Source organism: Lissotriton helveticus, chromosome 10 (genome assembly GCF_964261635.1).
Source record: "Lissotriton helveticus chromosome 10, aLisHel1.1, whole genome shotgun sequence".
Lineage (NCBI taxonomy): Eukaryota > Metazoa > Chordata > Amphibia > Caudata > Salamandridae > Lissotriton > Lissotriton helveticus.
In genome coordinates, this window is record NC_136071.1 from 444,958,660 (window position 1) to 444,981,107 (window position 22,448).

At 46.1% G+C, this 22,448-nt stretch overlaps 1 protein-coding gene across 1 annotated transcript in view; it reads left to right on the top strand.

The window, feature by feature from the left end:
- Positions 1-22,448, top strand: part of IFT140 (intraflagellar transport 140) — a 1,386,753-nt gene that overhangs the window by 92,140 nt on the left and 1,272,165 nt on the right. The window contains exon 3 of the mRNA XM_078662938.1: positions 15,009-15,230. Within this exon, the coding sequence (XP_078519064.1) occupies positions 15,009-15,230 (222 nt within the window). The remainder of the gene's footprint in view (positions 1-15,008; positions 15,231-22,448) is intronic.

Genomic DNA, 22,448 nt, shown 5'->3' on the forward strand with positions numbered 1-22,448 from the left:
TACATCTTTTTTAATGTTATTCTTTTCATTTCCACATTTACGAGAGGGCACTCTTTATGTTCACTTTAATTCTTAACTCTGGACTAGAAAAAGGTTTATTTGAATCAGCATTTAAGCCATTATTGTTAAAAAACAAACATGTTGGATATCCTTGAAAGACATTTAAGTCCTGCACATTTTGGTTGAATACTTTTGTATTTTACAGTTATTATGTATGGTATCTGAAATGTTATGTTTTTCAAAGCATTTACGCATGAAAAGTACCTAAAGTGGTAAAGTCTATTGTCTATGTCCATGGTTTATGTGAAGCACTTGCACTTTAAAAAGCGGTGGTAATACCTAAGTATTGTCATTTGATCAAGGCCGCTAGTTCGCCTGAAACGCGTAATGGTAGACTTTAGCAAAATAAAATAATGCAGCACTTATCTGGGTCTGCGCTCATTTTTCCGAGGAGTTCGAGTTGTGACTAGGTGTTTGGATATATATATATATATATATATATCACTCCGCACTCCCCCAGCTCCAGGAAGAACAACACGGACACCTTACTCGGTTTGCAGTATATTTAATCGGACTGCACAGCAACGCGTTTCACCTTTCGGCTTGGTCACGTAGCGTGACCAAGCCGAAAGGTGAAACGCGTTGCTGTGCAGTCCGATTAAATATACTGCAAACCGAGTAAGGTGTCCGTGTTGTTCTTCCTGGAGCTGGGGGAGTGCGGAGTGATAGTACACAGGGCTACCGGTGCCCTGAACACGGACCGCCCCGCTAGACGACTTCCTCTATACCGGAGCTTGCGGCTTTTCATATATATATATATATATATATATATATATATATCAGCGCTCTGTAATGAAATTAAAAGTGTCCTAATTTTCGTAACTTAGCAGCCATGTTTAACATATAACCATAAACGACCTTTCCCATAAGCGACCGATATTCATCTAGTTTGATGAGTATACTGATGAATTTTGAATATGGATATGTTGATGGTACAGCGGCCTGTTCATTCAGGATGCAATGTTCTAATTGTTATGGTAAAATCTATAGCTTGGGTTGTGACCTTGCGACGTGAAGTGTAGCCAGTGGTGTTAGCGGCGAATGGGTGATTTTACAATATGGCCGATGGGTGGGAGGGGGGATGATTTATCATAGTTGTTGTGTGTTTTTTTTAATTTATTTTTTTTATTTTATTAGGTAGGATAAAATGAGGGTATGCTCACATGTCACGGTACAGAGAGTATAAGATATAGTACGTATGTCTGATGAGACTAATTATACTGAACTGTTTCTCCTTTGGTCCGCATATGAAAATGTACATTTATGAAGGTTGTTAATTATATGGCCCATAACACGATCAAAGCCGCTACATTGGTGGCTCTGTGACACCATCAATGTAAAGGAAGGCCAAAGTTATCAACCAAAGGTAACTCTGCTAGTCCCATAATAGTCTTTTCTTGATTTTCATCCCCCTCTTTCTTCGCGCAGCCAAGATGTTCTCCATCCTATGTGTTATTCTTGCTTGGACACTTCAATTCCTGTGAAGTATACAAAATAACATAATTTAGGAACCAGATTTATAATGTCTCTCAACCAGTATATAACATAATGTTACAAATACAATTCTATGTTATCATATTATAAACACCGTTACAAATACAGATCTATGATATCATATAGTATGTATCATAGCATATCAAACCACACAAATCTTTTTTTTATTTCCCGTAATACGTCTGTTTTCCTGTTCCCGCAATACAGGTGCGTCATGATCCCCTGATCGTTGGTAGAGATAATTCTCACCTCAGAGTCCTTCATAGAATTGGAACTCTCCGTTACAAAACCTAGGAATTTTTTATTCTGTGTTGGAACTGAAGGCGGCGATTAAACATGTTTAAAGCTTATTGACCACCAGGTTTATCATGTCTATGCCTTGATTGAAGTAAAACATTTAAAAGTGGAATCCAAGGACCAATCTGGCGCATTCAGATGTCCTCCAACCAAGCCCCTATAACAAAGGATTTTGAGGTCAAAGCACGCCTAGCAGAATGTGCCCCAAATTTGAAAGTGTCAACACCGGCCTCTTGCATGATCCATCTGACCCACTCTCTATAGTAGGGGAGGAGACCACTTGGAATGATTTGAGAATGGAAATGAGGAGTGGTGTTTCACCTAGACGGTGAAACCCAGAAGTCATGCCTTCATAGGCCATAATGCATCTCACCACACATAATTCGGAATCTTCATTGAACGCTGGATATGAAATCAACCTCAAATTACATTTTGCTTGTCTGGATACATGGAATGTAACTCCATCCGGGGTAAACACTCTGCCTGGCTCAAGTGCTTTTACATCCGAAACTCTTCTTCAGGATATGAGGCACAGCACCATGCCCAGCTTACCTGATAGCTCCTTCCTAGAGAAGTATTTATTGCTCTTCCATGACAAAAAGAGATCAAGGACGTCATTCACATCCCAAAGGTTGAGTACCTTGGTCAGGAGGAGGTGATAGGCGTATACCCCTAATCAGTTTTTGCACCGAAAGGTGTTCCCCACTGGAGTCTGCTCTGCTGAGATGACCAACCTGAAGGTATTTACTGATCTGTAAGCAAGACCTTCTGAGGCCAAGGGAGACAAAAAATTTCAAACAGACTGCACCCCACAAGATCCACCTCCCTCTGGAGACACCTACCATACCTTCTTCTCCATGTGGATGTATACCTCTTACTTGTTCCTTCCACCCAGGTCCTTGGGAGATGTTTAGCTTCTTCCAAAAGTCCTGGGACGTTCCATCCTTCCCTGAAATCTTCCATGCCATGAGAAACAGGTGCCAGTTCAATACTAAGTGATGGGAATTTCCCAGAGGGTCCTGGGGTAGATTTGGCACTGGGGGAAGAAGGATTGGAGAATCCCAAAAAAGTTCCATCAGAACTGGATACCAAACTTGCGATCTCCAATTAGGCGTTATTACCACCAACTCCACCTTCTGTCCACCTTATGTTATTTCACCTGTGCATATAGTCTTGCGATCATTGAGAAGAAAGGGAATAAGTATCCTTCTTTTTTAAAATTTCAATCCTCGAGAAAAGCACCCATCTCGGGGGCGCTAGGGGGCGCACGAGCGGAATGGCCGCCTTGGAGTGAGGCTCCCGCAGACTGACAGAAGAATCCATCATTTATCCTGCTCTTCGTTAATCTCATGATCCCACGAGCGTGGGGTGTTGAACTGAAGCCTTCAGGAATGCAGCGGTGCTAAGAATTGGGGCCGGAGACAACGGCTGGTGCGAGCGAGGAGTGATAGCAGTGCGAGCCGCGGCTGCGCTTGGGTGTCCCTGGAACTGGTACTCGGCACAGCGGGGCACAAGAGGCCCGGGGCTCCCACGAGGCGGTTGGGCCATGACGGAGGATCGACGGACGGACTTACGGGACACCCTCTCACCGCATGGGCGCTGGGTGGCGGGCCCTGCGGACTTGATACACAGTAAGTGCGGAGGGGGCAGTAAGCTTCCTGCCATATGACGTTGTGTGGGAACCACATCAAAAAGTAGAGAGGGGTGTCCGATTATATTAGAGAGCGGCCATCTTAGACGTGGGGATGAGAGGAGTCCCAGCCGCGTCTATCATCCTGATGGCGGCACAGCGCTAGATGCCTAGCTCAATACTGCCCAATTTGATGTGCGGAGGGACCGAGAGCAGCTATTGTTTCCCCTCATATGCTAGTGATTGCTGGAAGACTTCCCACAACTCGTGAGGCTGCGGCAAGCTGTGAAAACGAGCGCGCAATAAGGGTACCCCCACCAGTGACTGTCACGGAGGTTTTCCTGCGAGAGTGTCGCTACTGTGCTATAATTACACTCTCACCTCTGCTCTGGGAGTGCATGAGCTGTGCTTTATGGGACTTCGTGGTGCTAGGACACAGCACAGAGGGTGAGGTCTGGAGGACTGAGACGCCACGTCTGGGCACACGAAGGAAGAACGGTGGGCCCACCACACTGGTACCGGGTAAGGCAGGAAACTGTACCCTGCATTGAATCCCCGACGTGACAAGCTCACAATATACGCCTTACAGTGCGACAGTGCAGATAGGGGAGGCAGTGGTCGAGAGTTAGTGCGAATATTGAGGAGTGTGGACTGTACCTGCGGCCCCTTTGATGGGATCAGACCCCTGTACATCTGACAAATAGTGAGGACGGCGGAGAGGTACCAATCACCTCAAAAGAAGCATAGAATTGCGGGCTAGAGGTGTGGGCACTGTGAAGCTCTGTCAGTGGGCAGTGGTGCTGAAGTGGAGGCTCTACAGGCTGCATCAGATGTTCACGGCTACAAGTGGGCATCTTAATCTTGTCCTAGCTGTGACCAGTGCCCCTGCCGGAATCACCGCTACATTGACAGGGTTAACCAGCGGGTGCTTCTAAATACTGATTGATTGGCGGCACTGTTACAAATTGCGCCTAGGTGTAAGCACTGAAAGTCTCTGGTAATAGTGACCAAAGCACACTAGCAGCTGCAGTGGGACACAGGGATACAATGGTTAAGCTGCATGCTCGCCAACCTCGATTGACATTTGAGGGCAAAAAATCCACTAGGCAGCAGCAAGTGGAAGTCGATACTGAGGCGGCAGCCTCTCACCAGGAACATCAGCAGGCGCCGAATGACGACCTGAAGCCGCTCTTGCTAGAGGTCAGACAAGGATTCGCGAATATAGCTGACAAGATGGACACGGTATCAACGCGAATGGACGCTATTGTACGGAAAATTGAAGGCCATGAGACACACATCAAGGAGACGGAACAGTGTGTCTCGAATGTGGAGGATGCCACTACCCAGCTGCAAAAATCAACGCCGCACATGGATAAACTACTCAAAATAATAGCGGCAAAGAATGAGGACACTGAGGCGCGCAGTCAGAGAAACAACATCCGCGTGCTGGGCATTCCGTAGAGTACAAATACTTGTAGGATGGAGGAGTACATTGAGAAATTACTGAAATCTGTGGTGGGCGCTGAACTGCTTTCTCCTCACTTTGTAGTTGAGAGGGCGCATCGTTCCTTAGGACCGCGACCTCCTCCTGGCAGTATCCCTAGACCTATTATTGCTTGTTTGTGGAACTATAGGGACAGGGATGTTGCTTTACGGATTGCCAGGGAGAAAAAACAACTGACCTATGATGGCATACCTTTCACTATGTACCCTGATTTCACGATACATGTGCAGGAGGAACGTCGTAAGTTCTTGGCAGTTAAGCAGAAGGTCAGGCAAGCTCAGATTGATTATGCCCTTCTCTATGCAGCTCGCCTCCGTGTCACTCATCAGGGAACACACATTTTTTTTCTAAGCCGCAACAGGTAGAAGAGTTCCTGAAGCAACTTAAGAAGCAGAAAAGATCGCAGATGGAATCTGAAGACTCTCCTAGATCGCAGTCACCAGCAGAGGAGTAAATATCGCTACATAGTGCTATGTTGTGCTGGGGTGATACACCTCTGGCTGGACTGATGCAGGCGTGCCGATATATGTCAAAGACTACATGGGATGGAACATTAAGTAAGTACATACAGGAATCGGCCTTCGCCGTGGCAGTTAGTTTGCGAGGAGAGAGTAAACAACGCAATGTCGGTCACCCTCGAGTTGTTTCTGGACAATAGCTGTGTGAGGCACGGTGTTCAGACTGACAAGAGGTATTTGTGGACCGCCCTGCTGTACTCCCCATCTGGGAGAACCCCACTATTCCTACTATGTTTTTGTTGCTTTTTTCCACTTCCCTCTTTGGGTTATGGGGGATGGAATGGGCCCGTTGGCCTGTTTGAGAAGCTGGGGGTAATTAGGGAAGGAGGGGGTTTGTGAGAAGTTGGCCTGATGTATGATGTCTCCAATTCTGGGGGCACCTTGTATCAGTCCAAACAATCCCTTATGGTGGAGGTTGTAAGTCAACCTTAAAGACAAGCTATCCTAGAGGTAGCATGGACTAAGCAGCCTAAAGGCTTGACTCAAGAGGACATGTGAAGCCAGCTGTTTTACCAAATGCAGTTCTGTAATATCAAATGAAAGGACACCACACAAGTTATATATTATAAAAATATATGTATTTATTCTCAGAATAATCCCCTGTACTTGTTATGAGTATAGAAGCACAAGCATTTAAACAAAAGCACAGTATAACATATGAAAGTTTCACAATTATGGATGAGGCCGGTGGCCACTCAAACCATATATCATAAAAGTGGTATAAGTATCACTAATCGATCAGGGGTAAGGCCTAGGGCCTTGGGAATCGCTGGGACTACACTGGACTAACAGCAGTTAGGACGGGAGTAGCCCGCGGGATTCGGGTGCAGCGCTAAAAGCACACGCATGCACCAATGCAAAGTCAATGGTGCGTAAAAGTTATCGAGTTACAGTTTTAAGAGTCTTCCGACTGGACTAGAAGGACAAAACTTTAGACTTAGACACTAGAGGTGTAAACCACTACAGGAGCCCCGGCGTTCAAGAGTTACCTCACCCACAGGAAGCGGGTGCACAGGTGCAAAGATGTGTCGGGTTTCGTCACGAAGACCTATGGTGCCTGGAGATGAAGATGCTGCAGGCGTCCAGAAGAGAAGTGTCCGGTGTGATCCAAGGGTGGATCGAAGATGTAGAGTACCTGAAAGCAGAGGGGACAGAGCCTGGGTCACTAGCCAGTGACCAGGAAGGAACCAGGAAGGAACCAGGCGATGTATGGCGCAATCAGGTGGTTGTCGTGAAGCTTGTCTCCGCTGCCACGTGGTCTCTGGGGCACCGAGGATGTCCTGGAGTGAATCACGAGCTGTCCCACGAAGGCTCTCGCTGTCGGCGGTGTCGACTTCCGGATCGGAGTCAACAGGCAAATGCAACCCACGCAGGATTCGAAGATCACTTCTTACTCGGACCAGCAAGGTCTGAGCGGGTGCTCCTTTTCAGGGGAGCGAGGGCCAGTCTGGAGCAACCAGACTAGCAGAGCAAATTCAAAGGTTCCTCGGTACTGGGGCCACTAGCCAACGGGCAAGCGACCGGACCAACGCGTCGAGCAGGAAAATGCAAAAGGGCCCCACGCAGCACTCGATGAGTGTGGAGGGGTGAGCTTTGGTGCAAAAGCTGCTCGGGGCTGGAGCTTCTCAAACTCCAATGCACAGCTTCAAGGGAGCCTCGGATGCTGCACGGTCAGCGCTTCGTAGTTTTTCCAAGATGGCCGGCCCCACGCTTCAGGTCACCTCCACGGGTCTCAGCTCTGCAGGGACTGTGGATCGGGCTGTTAGAAGGCAGGCACGCTGGGTCTTGTCGATCTCTGTCGCTCGAGTTCCGGTAGGAACTGCAACAAAGCAAACGGTGAGGTGCTGGATGGTGCCTGTTTGCACAGGGTGGTCACTCCTTGACCACAAGGGAGATTCTTCAGTCTTCCACGTCGAGTGGGATGTCGAAGGGTCCTGAGTTTCGTTTCATAAGTTTCAGTCAGGATAATCTGATGTGCAGCTGCACAGCTCCTACCTTTATCCCAAATCAAGGGGCTGGATTACCTGCTAGGTCCCTCCTATGGGTGGGACCTGGGAAGGGGGTGGTTACACCCCTTTCCCTTTGTCCAGTTTCGCGCCAGGACTGGGGCTGGAGTGCCCCAGAACCGGTTTGACTGGATTTTGCCTGGGACACTTTGTGCGCCCCAGGCAGTGTCTAGTTTCTTTCAGCCCTCCCTGCTCCAATCCACTATCTCCTGTCTGGGGTGGTGTAGCACCTCCCTGTGACAGGAAACCCTTTGTTCAGGCCTCCCCTGCCAAGTTTCGGTCAGCAGCAGGAGGTCAGACTTGTGTCGGGGCAGCAGCATCCATTTTGTGATGCTGAGGCTCTGGTTAGGATTAACCGCGTTTTAAGTAAAGTAACATGTCTTCTCCCTCTAGAAGGGTGGAATGATACCCCCGTCACCAGAACTGGCGAGGGGGTAGTATTCCAAAGTGTATGACACCAAACACGACATGTTTTGATAAAGCCAAACCAAAGTTAGCATTAACCGCGAGGATTATAATGCACTTAAGAGTATATGGTATGGCAGTTTCACTGGAACAGCAGTAAGGAAATGGTTCCGAACACTGCAGACAGGCTCAGCTCATGCTAGAGCACCATCTCACATAAAACCAAGCACTCTGCCTCCAGGATTGTAAAGGCCTGCCATAGGAGTGACTGATAGGTGTATATGTGTCCAGATATAGGTTTAGACATAGGTATACTATATCTAAGCAAGGGGTGAGTACACCACCTTGCCCCAGCTGTGTGAACAGCCAGTTGTGTCGATTTAAGTACCAGCCAGGGGTGGCAAAAGATATGCTGCAGCCCCTGGTAGGCCTTGGATGCACCTATGCCCTGAGCACCTATAGTGCATGGTACAGGGGCTGACAAGGTGTCTAGTGCCAAATTGGTGATGCACCTATAGTACATGGTTATGAATTTAGAGAGAGAACAGCAGGCTGTGGGTCTGATTAGCAGGCCCACAGCCACATTAAGTCGAAAACCAGTGAAGCAAAAAGCAAAAATTGGGGTGACCATAGGATAGCAGACCCTACTCTCCTACACAACCCCCCCCCCCAAACGCAGGGACATTAAACTTAACCGTGACCAGATAAGTCTTCATGTTCTAAGTGGAAGTACCTGGAGAGACCATCTGCATTACCATGGTCAGTCCCTGGTCTGTGCTCATCCCCTGTAGGGAAATGGACCACCTGAGTAGTTTGGGGTTTTCACCCTTCATCTGATTGAGCCACAAGAGGGGCTTATGGTCTGTCTGAATTAGGAAGTGAGTACCAAACAAGTATGGCCTCAACTTCTTCAGGGCCCAAACCACAGCAAAGGTCTCCCTCTCAATGGCTGACCAACGTTTCTCCCTGGGGGGTCAGCCTTCTCCTAATGAAAGCAATGGGCTGGTCTAGACCATCTACATTAAGTTGTGAAAGCACAGCTCCCACCCCAACTCAGAAGCATCTGTCTGAACAATGAACTGTTTGGAGTAGTCAGGACTCTTAAGGATTGGTGCAGAGCACATGGCCTTCTTCAGGTCATCAAATGCCCTTTGACAGCTAACTGTCCACTGAACCTTTTTGGGCATCTTCTTGGATGTCAGATCATTCAATGGTGTCACAATGGACCCATAGTTCTTTACAAATTTCCTGTAATACCCAGTCAGGCCCAAGAAGGTAATCTTCCCCTCTGGCCCTGATTTAGCATTCTAGAATTTACCAGCATTACACCAAAGGTCAACCTTTGTATGGTGTCCTTTGGGTGATCTGCCGGTCATCAGGAAACAACACTGTTTTGCAGGTAAATCTGTGACAGTGTGCTGCTGCTGCCCATACGGTGATTGTGTTCTAAGTGAGGGGCAGGCTGTTGTTGACAGTGATGCGCAAAAGAAAACCGAAAGAGGTCCAATTACAGGTGTAAGCTGGGAAACACTGATCAGTATGGGGTGTGTTTTTATATTAGTCTCATTATGGTGCTATAAAGATGTGCCACATCATACACTGGCCTGAGGAATGGGTAGTATTAATGCTTTACTTACTGTATCATTGTGAACATTGCTCACTGAGTGTACTACCATTTTAACATAGTGAATACTGACTTAAGAATCCAGTGCAAGATAGTAGGCTGTATAGATTACCTTCGTGGTTTTGTTACATTATTTGATGAGACATTATTTATTCTGGCTTGGGTGTAATCCATTACATATAGATACTTGCTAATACTGGCTGGAGTGTGGTGCTTTGCATAATGGGGCATTTGCTGTGCTGGCATAGCAAAGGTGCTTTATGTACTGGTCCATGGATATTATAGTCCTATGGAAGATGCTTAGGAATCATGAGCATTCACCGGATGATAGAAAGTTCTATACAAGTGCATTGTAGGGACTAGCTTGATTATGGAGTGATACATGCTGGGACAATACTGGTTTTATTATCATGCGTTGCATACTGGAGTACTGACATGTTTATTTAGTTCTCGATTGCTTTGTAGTCAATACTTAGATAAATTGTGATGTGAAAAACTTACCTCCCGATATAGAGTTTGATAGACAGGACACTCCATTGCAACAGCGACAACGTACCCTGTGCACCAATCTCTCTGTCCCACTGCCTAAGTTTGGGTCGAGCCAACTGCCAAGTTTACACAGAGTAAAATATTCTCAGTTGCCATAAACCTTTCTTTGATGACCCGAGGAAGTACCATCTTCGAAGGAAATCCATCTTACCACCCTATTTAGAGTGGGCGGTCGGAAGGCTTTTTTTTTACACTGTTGAGGGATATAAAACAAGCATTATAAATGCATTAGGTCTCGCCTTTGATTAAGTTAAAGCTATTTGCTTTGCTATAGAATACCATTAGCAAAGCAAATAGCATTAACTTAATCAAAGGCGAGACCTATTTCATTTTCAATGCTTGTTTGTCTCTGCTTCCTGGTTGTCACTGTTTTTCCGACCTTTCCTTCTTCCTTTTCTGTGTTTCTCTCTTTTGCTCTCGATCAAACTTTGTGGAAGAAAATAAGTTTGAATCCCCAAAAACGAGTGCTGGTGGATCCCGCCGGCAACTATCAGCTCAAATTAAGCACCCATATGTAGAGAAATTAAGCACGAACATGAAACTCTTTCCTTGATCAATAATAAACCTTATTTAGCCCCAACAGCAAAATATGCAACAACCGAGGGCATCCGAACAAAAGCTGTTCGGAAGCACTGTGAGATAATGGCATAATGGAGCTCTGAAGTGGGCGAGACATGGGGCACGAGCGCATGAAAGGAAAGACTCGGCAGACGGGGTGGAGAGAAGGGTGGGTGGACCGTAAGAAGGATGGAAGGGAGAGTGGAGAGCAAGATGAAGATGGGTGGGAGATATGGAAGGAAGAATGTGGAAATGGATGCAAAGCATGATGGGTGGAGACAAGGATGAATTGTTAGAAAGCAAAATAGAAGAATGAATGGTGATGGAAGGAAGGAAGAGCAGAGAGAAGGGTGGATTGATTGAAGGAGCAAAGCATGGATGGAATAATGGAGAGAAATAAAGATAGATGGAAGACGAGGTCAGACGGACAAAAGGATGGTCAGTGAAAGACAGATGAGAGCTGTATGAATGGATGGGTGGGTGGATTACCAGAAGAAAGAAAGGAAGGATGGAGAAAGCATGGTCAAATTAAGAATGAATCTGTAAGATAATAAAGTGCAAAGTGTGTTGCGGAGAAGGCAAATCGCTGTGAAAGGTATTGAGAGAAGAAACGTGACCAATATTTGGGAACTCAATGTCATTGCTAGATGACCTCTAGCAACGGAGAGAACGTAGGTCGAATGTCATCTAAAGCCATTAGTGTTGAAGCTGTAGATACCCTTTCCTTACCTGCGTGGAGGATAAAGTGAGGTAAGGGGATTTGGGGTGAGAGTCTAAGGAGGCTAATGAAGTGGTTGAGAGGTGTGATGGGGAAGTAGAGATGGGGAAAATATAGCAAATTTGAGGCCTTTGGATGAGAGTCAGGTGCTAGTGTATGTGGATTGGAGGGGGTTGTTTTACGAGAGCTTGTATGGTCTGAGGGTAGCCTTCCACAGGTAAAAACCTACATGAAAGTCAAATTGGAGGTAGTAATTGAGTGGACAACAGGATTGCAAATAGTTGGTAAAGTGAGTGATAAAGAAAAGGAAAGTAAGGAAAGGTGTGTGAAAATACTACTGAAAGAGGCTGGAAGATGATGAGCAAGTTAGAGTGGTGGCAGTGATCAGAGGACATATAGGAAGAACTTTCAATACAGAAGGATTATTGGAACTTAAGAGACTGGAAGAGTGGAGTTGTTTGGTTGCAGGAATAGGCAGAGGGAGACAGAAATACCCAGGTCAGTTTGGTTTTCGGTTGAGGCGCCAAACCAGATACTGTCCCCGGGAGGGCAGTAGGCAGACCATGGGCTTTGCTGCCAGCAGGCACGCGGCTTCTGGGTCGAGTACCAAGGCTGTTAGGTGGTATGAGTTACGCAGACTGTCGACGGATTATTAATGTACACAAGATAGGTACCCCCTGTTATCACGGAGCACTGACCATACACACCGTGAACACACCTGTGCACATTTCAGATTCTGGTGCCCAGCAATGGTGCCAGGTCCCGTGCACTCCGCGCCATAGCGATGCAGGTGGCACTGGTCCGGGTACGGCTCGGTGGCAGTGGAGTATCTGGCTTTGTCTTCCTTCGAATCGGTTTGGAGTCTCTTGTGGGCTGTCCCGGGCACCTTTCTGCCGCTGGAACCTCCGATTCTGGGGTCATCTCTGTACTCGCTGCTTAAGACCAGCACACTATGTATGCCCTGCTTCTTGCCCCATCACGTGTTCGATGTAAGGTGTCCACTTTTCAGTACACTTGTGCACTCCCGTCACGTGTGCCTAGGTACAGTGTGCTTTGAAGCAACGAAGACGTTGTAGCGCCGCCAACATTCGGACCCGCCCTCAGGAGGTTACACTGATGAGAGTAGAGACAAGACCGTGGCAAGTGCATGTTCTCGTGGGATCGCCAGCTGTCTGTGCACCATGAATAAGAGCTAGAGTTCTTGCACGGCACAAACTCTCGTGCCTCGCCAGCTGCCCTTACACTTGTCCTTGCCTGGTGACACCGGCACCTCTGCGTACAGTCGTCGTCCTCATTAGTTATGGACTTGCAGTTACTCGTGGCATGCCAAACACTGCACGCCACAGTCGTGCCTGTATGCTCAGTTGTGTCAGACGCGCTTCTGTAGTGTGACTTCTGTGTGCAGCAGTAGGAAGAATCTTGCGCGAGGTAACAGATTGGCACTATGGAACTCCCGGTGTATGAATAAATGGCTGCTGTCCAGCTGCTGTGGTTACACGTAAACGTCAAAAACTCAAGTAACGCCACCGCCGAAGCCACTGTCGCTGCTGAGAGCCCAGGTTAGATTTTGTAGCACCGGCCACGGATATTGCTCTTCGGGGGCTTGTTCCAGCTTTGTAGCACCTATCACTGGCGCAGCCACTGATCTCGCCAGAAACGTAGCGCCTACCACGGAGCCACTTTCACAATTACTAGAGCCGCTGTGGAGAGCCTGATCTTAGCTCCCAGGGCTGTAGCAGTTGCCACCGGTGCAGTCACTGATAGCATCACAGCTCCGCAGCACATGTCCCAGCCACTGTTACCACTACTGAAGTCACTGAGGGGCACTTGGTCACATCCAGTATAAACAAGCGCTCGCTACGACGTGACGTACACTTTATTGCCATCCCACTCGGACAGACTTGGCCTGACGTAGTGCTGTGGTAAAAGGTTTATTATTATTCTTTATGGGGCCATCTGTTTGGACCCATAAAGAAGATAAGGAACCTTTTACCACAGCAGTAAGTCAAGGAAGCCAGTCTGAAAGGGACGGGGCTAAAAGAGAAAGTACGTCACTGGGACCTCTTTTCCAAAGGCTGGCCACCGTTTAGCATGAACGGTGACGCCAGTCAATGGGAAAAAAGGGGCGGGGCTTAACCTCGCTAGTGAAACTTACTTAATCTCATTAAATCTCGCCAGCTCGACTGCGCATGTGCGCAGTCTTACGCTAGCCGAGACCTAAAAATGACCATGGGAGAAAACTCTGATGGTTTTGAGGAAATTAGTTTTTACTTTTCCAAAAAAAAACGCCTGTTTTGGGAGACTGTTTTTGAAAAGTAAAAACTTTTAAAAGGCTTTGAATGAATCACTGTGACTGCTTTGTATACAAACCCACAGAATTCACAGTAGGGCCGGCGGGGAGCTCTAAAGTTGGTAGGCAGAGTAAAGGCAGCATGAGAGAGGTAAAGTCCTCTGCCACATTGAAAGCCTTTTCATCGTCCATCAAACAGTAAAGCAGGCCCTTTTTTGGTCTCAATTTCTCTAAACATTTCTTGTGTGGTAATCCAGCAACACCGTCCTGGAAATGGGGATGTTCACTCAAGAGTGATTTTGACATAACTTACTACTCAGATGATTGAAACCAGTCAGATGATCCCGAATGTCTCAGGAGGTCATGTAATGTGATTTTGATGTGCTTTTCAGTTAAGAAATTGAAAGCATAATTCTCTCTCCTGATCCTGATAAATATGCAAGTATCAACCCTCCCCCCACCTCCCTTCCAGCCAGTATACTCCATTTTTCATATAGAGTTTCCTCCCCATGCCAGGCTGTTTTCAGTACCGAGACCCACAAACAGCCACATAGGTCTGGGTGTGTGCGTCTGTTCTCAAAACCTGCAATGTTCTGAATACCTCAAACCATGGATAGATGCATACAGTTGCAGCTCATATCCCTAGACTCTATTGATGCCATTGCCACTGGGTAATATAGATGCTGTCTGGTAAACGACTCCTACAGCTGCTCCAGACTCTGTTGTGAAGTTCATAAACAAGGACAGGCACACAGCTGAATATGGTATTGCTCCCTTTTTTAGGGAAATGGATGCAAGGAACTCAAAAATGGGAAGTTCTACAATTCCCTCACATTGCTACTGTGTTGGGTGAGCACACCCAGCACTATCACAGCTGTGGAACAAATTTCATGGATGCAGATGGGTCCCATCCAAAAATGATGTTGTTCACCAATGGAGAGACATGGAGCCATGCTTTTAGCACAAGATTGGATAGGTGGTTTGCAACAGAATGTTTTACAGCATGCGCAGCACAGAACTTGGTTTTGCAAAAAGCCTTGGTTTTATCCGGATAAATGATGAGGAGTAATTAATATTAAAAGGATGTTATGGTGTTTAATTTAGGATTATGAAACTGTCTTAAAATGAGTCAGTCTAACATCCAGACGCCTGATTTCTCAATTTATGTCAAGTGTTGTGGAAGAATGGAAAAAACGTAATTATGTAAAACATGCCATATAAAAAGTTCTGTATTGCTTATACATCTTGACTTTTCGGACGATTAGTTCTCCCAAAAATGAACAAGCCGGTGAAAGGCTTATAAAGTATACTGACTTGAAAATTCCTTGTTTTCATTTGTTCTTTCTTCATGTTAGGGTGAGCATGTTCCCGGTGCCCACCTGGAGCGCCCCTTCCTGGCTGTCTCATTTACCTGGCACCCCAATAAGCGCATCTTGGCTGTGGGTTGGGAGAGCGGTGAAGTACTGATGTTCAATGAGCAGGAAAAGGAGCAGCACTCTGTGCCCACCACACATGGGTCAGCTGTCACGGTCTTAGAATGGAGCCCCAATGGAAGCCGCCTAGTGTCTGGCGATAGCGTAAGTGCCTTTTTTACTGTATCCTGAATAGATCCTACTGGAACGTTTGCCACAAATAGACATTTTCACCACAAAAGCAAAAATAATCATTTGTATTAAATAGTGTTCTCTGATGAGGAACACAAGACAAAGGAAAATGTGGTGGTCCTGTATTTCAATGATGCAAAGGCCCAGAGTCCTGTCAACTCTCAATCGTCATTTTTAAATGCAAAATGTACAGAATAATGATAATGACAAAATTTAAATGTTTATGTTACCCTCAATTTACCTTGCATGAACATGTTTCTTGTCTGGAGGACTATGGTTTAGAACTTTATAATGTACTGCTGTTATGACCATGCACAACACCATGACTTACCGATGATCAAGGATCTCCTTTCTCTTGACTGCTTGGCCATATCAAATGTAAGATTCGGGAGCACATGAAAGGAGCAGGCAAATGTAGCTTTAATGGACTGAACATTTAGGACCTTTGCAGGACTTTCGCTTTCAGTGATAGTCCTGAAAATATACAGTATTCGTACTTGGAAATGTTTCTTTGGAAGATATCTGAGCCAGTGTCCTATGGACTTGCCAGATATTAAAGCATGTTTGGATCATCCTGGAATAAGAAAAGTTTTTTTATTTAACTACTCAGAAAGTTTCTATTGATTGCAGCCCTTCTATTCATTCTGGTCACAAACTAGAGTTGAACCCTGATGTACCTATTCTCCACATCCTTGTGTTTGTTCCATTATAGTTTCTTGATCACTGCGCCAGTTTCCATTTTTATGGGATTTTTGAATTTGATACATGTCTTCAAGAGACTTTGGGCTTCCTCTCCTACTCTGACTCTATGTGAAAAATACTTCTAGTTTCTAATCTAATCCTTCCATTTTTTTCATGTCCTCCGCCTCCTTGCTAAGCTTTTGTTGCATCTTGTTCATTTTTTTTTTTTTACTTCAAATAGGATATTGAGAGCAGTCCTTGAACACCTGCAGGTTTCCTTCTAACTTGGGTCTCCTCATCTGGTCTCCTTTTCTTTTTCTTTTCCAAGCACCTTGCTTGTATACTGTGCTTGAGGCGGCAATTGAATGAATGAATTTTGGACTTATAGAGTGCAAAACTTAGCCCAAGGGCGTCAAGGCACAATTGATCAGTGGACGGATGTTGTATATTTAGTGTCTGATTCAACCTTCTGGGAAGTGAACAAGACAGGGAAGTTTCACTTCCAGTTTTAAGATTAGGTTCTGATTGGCTGGAAGTCTCTTTGTACTTGATATCATAATTGTACATTATGCAGCCCGGCTGATGCTTTTACAAAAGTCATGATAAGATTTATTTGTGAGTGGAGCGAATAGATTTGACAGAATTACAGGTTCTGTGAGTTGCTGCAGAAAACTATAGTCACTCTGACTAAGCTATAGAAGGTTGTGAACTTGTTTTAGCTCCTCCAAGCATCTCCATGCCAGATGTTCTTGAGTATTAAGCTCTAAGCCTTCTTGTGGATCCCAGTTATCACAGGATGCAGACTCTCTTAACAAGTGGGAGTAACGTGAAGCTTCAAGACCACTGGTTTGGTTGAGCTAAGAGAATGTCCCCTTTTCTCGGTATCCCAGCTCCAAGCAACCCAACCCGGTGAGGTAAGCTGTCATTTCCTTGTAAACCAACCGGTACCCTACCATCAGAGTTGAAATACTGTGGAAGATTCACTTGGCTAACAGCTTGGTCAGGCTTTTTCATTGGCATCTTAGCTGGCTGAATAATTTTTTCAACCTGTTTTGTCCTGTAACTGGACTGCTTAGCCATCCATCATCAATGTGGGAACTATTTTTGCGAAATCAAGGCAGTCGGGCCGAAATAGCGGCAATCATAGCTATGTACCACTGGTGTACTATGGCTGATCTGTATTATTGGACCCAAAACTGAGCACCAAGCATACTGATTTAGCACTTGAACCTCAATGTAGTTAAGTCTAGTAGTCCAAGGCTTTTTCAGGGAGGTGAGACTCAGAACTTAGAGGGTTTCAAACCTCACAACTCAATTAAACGGAATGTCCAGTCAGTGCTTAATCTTTTTAAAGGAAGAATATTTGACTTAAATACGCATGACTTAATAATGCCTATAAATGGTTCAGAAGCACTAAATCAAAAAGTGAGCAGTGATATTACTCTTCAATATGTTTTTCACCTACAGGCCATCTGTTCACATTTTAAGATTCAGCAAAGGCCTGGACAAACCTTTACATGACCGTGTCTATATCCATGGTCTTTCTGTCTCTGTTAATTTAAATATCAGTCAATGTTAATTAAGGCAGCTATAGAACACATTTTCAAGTGTTTTCTTCTTACATTTACTGTTAAAAGAATTTACATATAAGGGTAGAAAAAAGATCATCCTACACAGAGAAGGGGAGAGGGTCAAAAACTACTCTGCCACCCCGAATCCCCTAGTTTCACATCTACACACATAGAGGGGTGGAGAGGACACGACCTCAAGTGAAAAATAAACAAGCAGTGGCACAATTCTGTGGTTTGAAAAACTGCACTCACTCACACACAAATGTGTGTGACATGCTTCATCATCAGGTCTGCTTACAAAACGCCCTGGCGTAGCCACGCACAGGGCGGAGCATGGGGAGGGGGAAACACAAAACACAATGATCAAGACAAACACAAATGTGACAAACAGTGATCATAAAAAAAGGGTGTAAACCCAAGACAGGGTAAAGTGATAGAACAAGGTGCAGTCAAAATAGTGTTGTTAAAAGTGGCTCATGGCTACCTGTCAAGCCTTTATTCATAGGTTCCAAGGTCTGGATTATGATGAATGGAGGATGGAAGTGTAAACGAAGCAAATCAGGATCCTACGACACCCCTCCTTAAACTGCAATAGTCAACATGTTTCGACCATATAGTGCCCACATTCAACAGGTCACGTCGGTCTTCTTCAGGACATCTATCAGTCCCAGTCTTATCTAACCCCTTACCTTAATCAGGCACTAAAGAGGTAAGAACAATCAAAATAGATCAGAGCCATGTGGAGATAAATTCCGCCATCACGGAATGCAAATACGAGTTTATTGACAGATTGAACCCGCAATGGCGGCAGGCGGGAGGAGCTCCAAAGAACACAACCGTTCCAGTGAAGTCTCCAGCACCTCTTGTGCCCGTTCCTGTGGCGCCGTAGAAAAAGATCACCTTTAGGTGAATTTTCTAACTTTTGTACCAGCAGGAACATTAAAATATCGATCATGCCGATATAAAACCAGCCAGGTGGCAATGCTACTCTTTAACAATTACTGTGGAGGTAGCCAAGATTTCTCCTTTGGAACTACCTTGTATCATACTTTCATGAAATAATCTTTCCTTTAGTGTCAGGGGGTCTCCATTGTATTTCGGTTTCGGCTTGGATTTCCTTGGAGCGGGGCCTTCTATCTCAGGGGATCTGCGTCAGCTATTCCCATCCCTTAGTTGTGACAAGGTACTTTCATCTCTCTGTTCGGGCTCATTGTCAAGCTCTTCTTGAGCAGTTCCCCATTTCTCTACCTTGAAGAAGAGTCCAACCAGGCTTTCCTGGCAGTCTGAAGCAAAAATTCCATGTTTCTGATGTCGAACCTGACAAGCAGGCCCAGACTGGCCGTAGCGGGCACCGGGCAATCCCACGGTGCGCCTCACGGGTGGGGGGCCGGTTTGGGGCCCCTGGGGGCCGTTTTTGTTACAGGGCCGTTTTTGCAGCATAGCTGCAAAATCGGCCCTGTAACAAAATCGGCCGTAAACCGGTTCTGGCAAAGAGCTCAGCTGCACCCCCAACCACCCGTGGGGGGCTGGGGTGGCCGAGCACTTTGCCAGGGCCGGTTTTGGTTCTCAGTCCGGCCCTGCTGACAAGGTGGTACATGGTGTATATCCCAACCCTGGAACACAGAGAGTTTCTGACATAATTAACTCAAATCAACACCATCTTGAACAATGACCCGAAGTACAAAGACTTATTTCAGGGGAGGCAGTATGGTGGCTGACATGCCGATCAGTACAGGGAGCTTTGTCTAAGCCCCAGGATATCTCCCATAAGTGACCTATGTGCTTTAACTTGCCAGAAGACAACAATGACTTATGGTGGCTGCCCTTATGTACCAGAAATCCAGAAGAGCTATACTAAGATGACTGGTGCTGGTTCTATGTAATCCCCCACAGGCTCCTTGTAAATGCTGCACGCATCCTGCATGTCTCTGCTTGCTGCAGGGTCTCCTGCACTATGCTCTGCTCCGGTGTGGGTTTCAGGCCTCTTTCTATCGCAAACCCTTGGCCTAGAGCGGGACACCTCGCTCCCACGGACGTCATTTAGGTGTCACCAGGGGTCGATCCCTGCCTTGCACGTTCAACACCTGGTGCTTCTTTTGCAACCCCTTGCTATGGAGGTAGTAAAATCAGTGCCCAGAACTCAAACAAGCTCTGCATTCTTTATTTTCTGCCCATTTTTTCATTATACTAATAGTAAATAATATTCTATTATTCACTATTGGTGTGATAAAAAATGGATCGTACTTAGCTGGAATGGAACCTTTGGTGGCAGCTGTGGTAAGTAAAAATCATTTTAAATATATGAAGGGGTCCCTTCTAGAACAAAAACTACGCTTTAAGATCTGTCTCTTTTTTTTTAAAAACTTGTTTTGATTGCAATTTTTCAAAAGAATATACAAAACAATCACTGCACCTACAACCAATCGTTGACAGACATAATGTCATATATAATAGCAGTAATTACATAAACATCAACAACAATACAGGCTAATACAGTAATGACATTTTGATAACTCTGATCCGTATTACCGGCTGGCTGACCCAGCAGTTATGTTACCATAAATGAGAGTTCAGTCAGTAAGTTCAGAATGGAGTAGCAGGAAGCAAGTAGCAGCAAAGGCGCATAAATGTCACTGGTAATGTCACAATATATTAAATCCCTCCACCAGGGTCTCACCATCGGCAGCGCACTCCACCCCAGTTTAGCGAAACCTGCCTCCTGGCGAGCAAGAATGCAATTGCTGTGAAACGCCTGATCCCAGGACTCAAAAGAAGTACGTACCCTAGCAATGCCAGTAAGGGTGTATGAGAGAGCTCATTCTCAACCATTAGTTCCAAATGTCCGTATACCGCCTCCAAGAATGCCAGGACAAAGGGGCAGTTCCATGCCAAGTGGATAAAGTCAGCATGCACCAATGCACATCTCTGACGGTTATCCGGCTTTGTGCGGTCCATTTTTGCAAGCATCACGGGGTGATATTTTCTATGTAGATATTTAAAATGTAAAAGTTGTTTTATAGTTATTTGACATCAGATGTCGGTCATGGGATGCGCCATGTCTCCCTCCCAGGCTGCACGCGCCCGGCCACCCAACACCGCTCGAAGTGTGTGCTAGATGGTACATTCTGGAAACCAAGTGTGCGCTGTCAGGTGTATTAATGATTGTAGTGAGCAGGAGGAACTCGGGGGGCTCCTCCGTCTCAGGACGTAGCGCAGTAACTAGTGACAATTGCGTTCTGTGCACAAGAAAACGGTCCAATATAGATATATCCCGGTCATTTCTGAAGCCCATTTACTGAACGCAATTGTCCGTCTCTAAACATGCCTCCTATGGTTTGCAGCCGACCACGAGTGAGCACACGCTGCATTAGAACTTCAGTTGTTGGGAATATCCACAGATTATTCAGAAGAAGTACATGCTGGGAGTATAAATGGCCTGCCTTTAGGTACCTACGTAGGCGTCCCCAAGCCCAACTTGTGGTCTGCAGTGTATGAATCTCAACCGGTGTCCTCCTGAGTCCAAGCGGGAGAATAGTAGAGAGGGGGTAAGGGCGGGCCTGGTGCATTCAGGCTTCAGGAATTGTAGTCGCATATCTGGGTGATTCCAAAAGTAGGCGTAATGCGCCTGCGCCACCAAATAATACAAATAAAAGTCGGGCACCCCAAACCCTCCCCGCTCGAAGGGTTGAGTGAGTGTCTGCCAGCCCACCCGCGCTTGTCCCCCTGCCCAGACCAGCAGCGTCCGCATACCCCGAAGGGTACTAAAAATGGATCGCAATGCTGCCGGCCATCAACAGTGGGAGTGCTGTCCAGCGGTCTATCTGTCCATTGAGGCGGTCTATGGCCGGACCATAATTAAGACAGACAACTTCCGAGGCTGTGCGGTGTAAAATTTGTCCCACTTTGTAAGTGTGCTGTACAATGCAGATCTCATGCAAAGTTGGAAAAACTAATGTTACGCCTGCCTGTCTTCTGTGGTCATAAGAATTTGGTGCAAATTCCTGTCCATACCAATGTTTGTACATAGGGAAATGCATCAAAACACCCATGTGACCACCCATGGAATACCCTATTGCGAAATAACGCAAAGAAGCACATAGCGCAACTTTGCCTTACTTATGGCAGCCTTCGACACGATTTCCCACTAGATTCTGCTCAGGAGACTTAGGGAAATTGGCCTCCAAGGGAACGCTTTACAATGGATGAGGAGCTTGCTGTCTGACAGAACTCATACTATCCATCTTGGCCCTTTCCGCTTAAAGACTACTAAACTGACTAAGGGAGTACCTCAGGGCTCCTGTTTGAACCCCACCCTATTTAACATCTATGTTGCTACCTTTTTTATTTTTTATTTCGTATATCGCATTATACACAGCTCTTTGTCCACATCCCTGAGGCCGGCAGCGTGGAATCTAGGCAAAAGCTCCTGTTAGTACACAGCTCTTATGCCTACAACCCAACGGGCCGGCAGCGATACGTAATTCTTTATGTCTTATATTCCATCGGATTGGCAATGCGACCAAAGTGCTTATGACAACTGAAATGCTTATATTGAGGTTATCCCAACATAAAAAACAACACTTCCCCCGCCCCCACCGCCTTCACCGAATTTCCATTGCACCGGTTTGCATGTCCCACCTCCAGCATCTCCCTGCCGTTCCTGCCACCCCGCAATAGTTTCCATGCACATTCATCTCCACCCCTCTCTGCCCGAGATTGCTCATGTGTCCTTGCATCTATATGTGTTAGTCAGAGCAGCTATTCCATGCCACCACTACTCGTTCCCAATGGCTCGACCCGCACGGAGGTCCGCCCCCCCCGAATCCAGCCAGGCCACAAAGGGTCCCCAGAGGTCAACTGGTCTAGATCTGCTGATCATTAGTTCCCAAAAGTGGGACAATTGATCCCTACAGTAAATCACAGTGTTAAGCCATGCAGC